Genomic DNA, 6,000 nt, shown 5'->3' with positions numbered 1-6,000 from the left:
TCAGATGGGGGAGCACCCACAGAGTGCCAGGCCAAGGCCTTGACCCATAAGAACAGAAGAGGGGGTGAGATACAATTCCAAGGAAGCACTGAAACTTTTCACTCAGTGGAGACTTGGTTTACCAACCCAGGGGCGTATTAGTCAGCCTGGAAGGCCCCAGAGGGCCTGAGTTTGTTCTCTGAGCAAAGTAGTGAACTCTTTCCCTTTGGTGCCACCACCAAGGGCCCAAGCTGCAGCCTGGTAACTTGATAGAGAGTGATATCTTCTCTCTTCCCTGCTCAGCCTTGACAGTGATCCCAGTTCCTATTCAGGGTAAATCGTTCACTTTCACTTCTGCTCAGTGCAGCCTACACAGAGAGAGAGAAAGTGGGGAGGGGAGGCACCCTGGCACCTGGTGGCCGTGCATGCTGCGTAGGGAAGGCCGTGGTGTTCTGGAAACACACAGAGGACATGTCTCCCAGAAGCTGCTCATTTATTCCCTGGTACATGGAGCCAGCTCTGCCTCACCCCTTTCTGGTCTGTGGCTAGACCTTATCCTCCCCTGGTTGCCAAATGAAGGAGGGCCTCCTCCTGTCCTCTTCACTGGCTCAGAAACACAGATAAGATGTCTTGAGAGAACTTAGGGTCTGAGGGAGCTGTAAGAAGCAGAGCTCCTCAGACCGAGCTCACCACCCCCACCCTAGGATGTCTATCCCGGAAAAGGGCTGACCAGTGCGACAAAGGCCTGCCAGGAGGAGCCTGGCTGAGCTACTTTTCTGCCTTCCTACTTGAGACTCAGTTCTGACCTCACACATACATAGAGAATATGTCCTTTCAGACAGGAAATAAGACAAAGTTCTCAGATGAGCACTGAAAGTCCAAACTAGAAAGTTATTTTATCCTGTCCCTGCATATAAGACAGTGAATTAAAACCCAAAGTGCTCTGTGGAGATGAGCAAGGTTATCCTTGGAGGATGCTCCTCCCAACATGCAGGCCATATGTGTTCTTTGTGCTGGGTCCCAGCATTGGAGTAGAGGGGCTGCAGCTCTGGGCAGGTGGTTGAGCAGCTCCACTACAGTAGGTTGGAGTTGCTGGTCTTGTCCTTTAAGGTACCGGCGATGAGGTTCTATTTTCTATGTGCCTGCTGGAGGCCCATCATGGTTTTCAAGTAATTATGCTGGACACAGAGGGAAGAGAAAACAGGAACTTATTAGGAGGGACAGACATAGCAGGGACTCAGACCAGGCCACTCACATTCACCCTATCATTCCTCCTGCAAACATCATGGGTTGTGGACAAGGATTCCTTCTAAGTAGCCCCAATTCTCTGAGAAATAACATTCCATTCAAACGCTTTCATTCTTTTATCCTAAAGTAAGTGTGTAAAACTATTTTAAAACAGTCTGGCAGGCATATTTGAAAGGAGGCATGTAGGTTTCAAGGGCATACTTGGGAGTTTCTGATAGGGAATAGGTTCAGAAAGAAAAGAAGAGGGTTCTATCTCCAGAGGAGTTAGGGGCCAGGTATTCAGAAGGGCCCTCTCTTTGCCACTGCAATCAATCAGATGTTCACAAATTATACCTTTTTAATGCATCACTACGCTCTTAGAAAGCAGGTGAAAACTGTAGGCTGAAACAGAAACAGTGGGCTGTAAGCCAGCAAATGCTAAAAATAGCTTGGAACATGGAATCTTAGGTTCCCCACAAAGTAGGAGTCTGAATTGAAGCTCCCATATTAAACTGGAATTCTTGAAGAGGATTAAAATGGTCCTGGGTTGGTAATGCCCCATGGCTAACTGCAGAAGGCAAGTGCAAACCTTTTCAGGGGGAAAATAATTTCTATTTATGTGTTCATGTCTCCTTGAGCTTAAGTTCAATCAAACACAAGCTCACGATTTCAATACACACACAAACACACAAACATACACACGCCACTGTCAAGCCACCATGAGACTCAGTAAAACAGGAAACAGATTTTGACCATGAAAAATCTGATCTATATGTTTCCTATATAAAAAATATATATTTAAATAACTATAACATAGAATTGAAAGAACATGGAATGGTTCGAGTATAACATTTACATACAAAGTTTGTGCATGGGCATATCTTAAACATTAAAAATGGCCAACACAGAGAATTCTACAGATTGGGGAATGAGAGAATAGAATTTTGACCTGTAGAAATACAGGATTCCTCTGCTTAATGATTTAGAATTTTTTTTTTTTTTTTTGAGATGGAGTCTCGCTCTGTCACCCAGGCCGGAGTACAGTGGTGCAATCTCGGCTCACTACAACCTCTGCCTCCCGGGTTCAAGCGATTCTCCTGCCTCAGCCTCCTGAGTAGCTGTGATTACACGTGTGCACCATCATCCCCGGCTAGTTTTTGTGTTTTTAGTAAAGACAGGGTTTCACCATGTTGGCCAGGCTGGTCTTGAACTCCTCACCTTGAGTGATCCGCCCACCTCAGTCTCCCAAAGTGCTGGGATTACAGGCGTGAGCCACCGTGCCTGGCGAGTTGCACATTTTAAATGGGCGAATTGTATGGTATGCAAATTCTATCTCAAGAAAGCCTTTTAAAAAGCATAAAATAAGAATTTATTTAAAATAACTAGCTGGGCACAGGGGCTCACGCCCATGATCCCAGCACTTTGGGAAGCTGAGGTGAGAGGATTGCTTGAGCCCAGGATATCAAGACTGCAGTGGGCTATGATCGTGTCACTGCACTCCCTCCAGCTTGGGTGACACAGCAAGACCTTGTCAAAAAAAAAAAAAAAAAAAAAGGCTGGGTGCAGTGGCTCATGCCTGTAATCCCAGCACTTTGGAAGGCCCAGGCAGGAGGATCCCTTGAGTCTAGGAACTGAAGACCAGCCTGAACAACATAGGGAGACCCAATCTCTATTAAAAAAAAAAATTCTTTAATTAAAAAGAAAAAGAATGCCAGGCACGGTGGCTCATGCCTGTAATCCCAGCACTTTGGGAGGCCGAGGCGGGCAGATCACCTGAGATTGGGAGTTCGAGACCAGCCTGACCAACAGGAAAAACCCCATCTCTACTAAAAATACAAAATTAGCAGGTAGTGGTGGCGCATGCCTATAATCCCAGCTACTCGGGAGGCCGAGGAAGGAGAATCGCTTAAACCTGGGAGGCAGAGGTTGCAGTGAGCCAAGATCACACCATTGCACTCTAGCCTGGGTGACAGAGGAAGACGCCATCTCGGGGGAAAAAAATAAAAAGAAGTTACCCAGGCTGGGCACGGTGGCTCATGCCTCTAATCCCAGCACTTTGGGAAGCCAAGGCGGGTGGATCACGAGGTCAGGAGTTCGAGACCAGCCTGGCCAACATGGTGAAACCCTGTCTGTATTAAAAATACAAAAATTAGCCAGGCATGGTGGCGCACGCCTATAATCCCAGCTACTTGGGAGGCTGAGGCAGGAGAATCGCTTACAACCCAGGGGGCAGAGGCTGCAGTGAGCCGAGATTGCGCCACTTCACTCCAGCCTGGGTGAAAGAGCAAAACTCCGTCTAAAAAAAAAAGTTACCTAAATTACAGCATAGAGAAATGAGGAGCTGGAAGAAACATAAGATATTTTAAGAGATACAGAAGACAGAATGAAATAAAATACATCTAATCAGAGTCCTAGGAATGAGAATAGAAAGAAAAGGGAGGCAGTATGCAAAAAGATAACGGTTCCAATATTCCTTTCATGATTGAGAAAAAAAATACACACTCAATAGGAACAGAAAAGAACGTCTTCAACCTAATAAAGAGCAGGTTCTAAGGTAAAGCCTCTAAGTGTGCTACCCCAAGTGTGGTCCTGGACATCATCTGGGAGTTTATTCAAAATATAGAATCTCAGGCTCCATCAGTATCTACTTTTTTTTTTTTTAGACAGAGTTTCTCTTCGTTGCCCAGGCCGGAGTGCAGTGGTGCAAGCTCGGCTCACTGCAACCTCCACCTCCCTGGTTTAAGCAATTCTCACACCTCAGCCTCCCAAGTAGCTGGGATTACAGGCGTGCACAGGCATGCACCACCATGGCTGGCTAATTTTTGTATTTTTAGTAGAGATGGGGTTTCACCACGATGGCCAGGCTGGTCTCCAACTCCTGGCCTCAAGTGATCTGCCCGCCTCAGCCTCCCAAAGTACTGGGATTATAGGCTTGAGCTATTGTTACCGGCCATCTGCATTCTAAAAAGACCCCTGGTGATTTGTGTGCACAGCACAAGGATGGGACATGCTGCTCTATGGGATGTTTAGAATCCATGTAAGAAACCCCTATGCTTAAGCCTCTCTGGATGGGCTTCAGCTCCTCACAGCCATCAGGTAAGTGAAGATGTCAGCTTAATCCTAAACGTAAAGAGTGAATTCAACTGGGGGAAATGATGACACAAAATCTAGAAACTAAGAAAAAGAATACCGATAAACTCGTGCTATGGTCTGAATATCAGTGTCTCCCCAAAATTCGTATGTTGAAAGCTAACCCCCATGGTGATGCTATGAAGAGGTGAGGCCTTTGAGAGGTAACAGGTCTTGAAGGCTCCACCCTCAGGGATGGGATTAGTGCCCTATAAAAGGGGCCTGAGGGAGCTCGTCAGTTTATTGCACCTCTGCTGTGTGAGGACACAACTAGAAGGCACCACCTCTGAAGCAGAGGGCAAACCCTTACTAGCCCATATCTGCTGATGCTTTGATGTTATACTTGCCAGCTTCCAGAACTGTTAGCAATACATTTCTGCTTTTTTTTTTTTTTTTTTTTTTTAACAGAGTCTTACTCTGTCACCCAGGCTGGAGTGCAGTGGCACAATCTCAGCTCACTGCAACCTCCACCTCCCCGGTTCAAGCAATTCTCCCGCCTCAGCCTCCCGAGCAGCTGGAACTACAGGCATGCATCACCACACCCGGCTAATTTTTGTATTTTTAGTAGAGACGGGGTTTCACCATGTTGGCCAGGCTGGTCTCGAACTCCTGACCTCAGGTGATCCACTCACCTCAGCCTCCCAAAGTGCTGGGATTACAGGTGTGAGCCACCGCGCCCAGCCCATTTCTGCTGTTTATAAATTCCCCAGTCTAAGGTATTTTGTTGCAGCAGCCTAAATGGACTAAGCTTGATTTCTTAAAAATAACAAAATAACTACACAAAACCATAAGGAAAGTCAGCCGGGCATGCTGGCTCACGCCTGTAATCCCAGCACTTTGGGAGGCCAAGGCGGGTGGATCAAGAGGTTAGGAGATCGAGACCATCCTGGCTAACACGGTGAAACCCCGTCTCTACTAAAAATACAAAAAATTAGCTGGGCGTGGTGGTGGGCGCCTGTAGTCCCAGCTACTCAGGAGGCTGAGGCAGGAGAATGGCGTGAACCCGGAAGGTGGAGTTGCAGTGAGCCGAGATTGCGCCACTGCATTCCAGGTTGGGCGACAGAGAGAGACTCCATCTCAAAAAAAAAAAAAAAAAACAACCATAAGGAAAGTCAAAAGACAAATGACAAACAGGAAAAAATAGTTGTAAATCATATCACAAAGAGCTAATTTCTTGGTCAGGTGCAGTGGCTCATATCTGTAATCCCAGCACTTTGGGAGGCCAAGGTGGGTGGATCACCTGAGGTCAGGAGTTCGAGACCAGCCTGGCCAATATGGTGAAACCCTGTCTCTACTTAAAATACAAAAAAATTAGCTGGGTGTGGTTGTGGGTGCCTGTAGTCCCAGTTATTTAGGAGGCTGAGGCAGGAGAATAGTTTGAGCCCAGAGGCAGAAGTTGCAGTGAGCCAAGACTGTGCCACTGCATTCCAGCCTGGGTGACAGAGTGAGACTCTGTCTCAAAAAAAAAAAAAAAAAAAAAAGTTTCTAAAAATTAATAAGAAAAGACTGGCCAGGTACAATGGCTCATGCCTGTAATATCAGCACTTTGGGAGGCCAGGGCAGGCGGATCACTTGAGCCTAGGTGTTTGAGACCAGCCTGGGCAACAAGGCAAAACCCCATCTCTACCAAAAAAAAAAAAAATTAGCTGGGCATGTGGTGCATGC

General features: G+C 46.7%; 1 protein-coding gene across 7 annotated transcripts in view; it reads right to left on the bottom strand.

Moving 5' to 3' along the window:
* Positions 1-455: 455 nt before the first annotated feature.
* KIF9 (kinesin family member 9) overlaps positions 456-6,000 on the bottom strand; it is a 52,211-nt gene continuing 46,666 nt past the window's right edge. For all 7 annotated transcript variants that reach the window (XM_063661230.1, XM_063661234.1, XM_063661233.1 and 4 more), the window contains one exon: positions 456-1,157. In XM_063661230.1, coding sequence (XP_063517300.1) covers positions 1,107-1,157 — 51 coding nt within the window. In that variant the 3' untranslated portion in view covers positions 456-1,106. The remainder of the gene's footprint in view (positions 1,158-6,000) is intronic.

This window comes from Pongo pygmaeus, chromosome 2, assembly GCF_028885625.2.
Source record: "Pongo pygmaeus isolate AG05252 chromosome 2, NHGRI_mPonPyg2-v2.0_pri, whole genome shotgun sequence".
In the NCBI taxonomy this organism is placed as follows: domain Eukaryota; kingdom Metazoa; phylum Chordata; class Mammalia; order Primates; family Hominidae; genus Pongo; species Pongo pygmaeus.
This window is presented reverse-complemented; position numbering and strand designations above follow the sequence as displayed.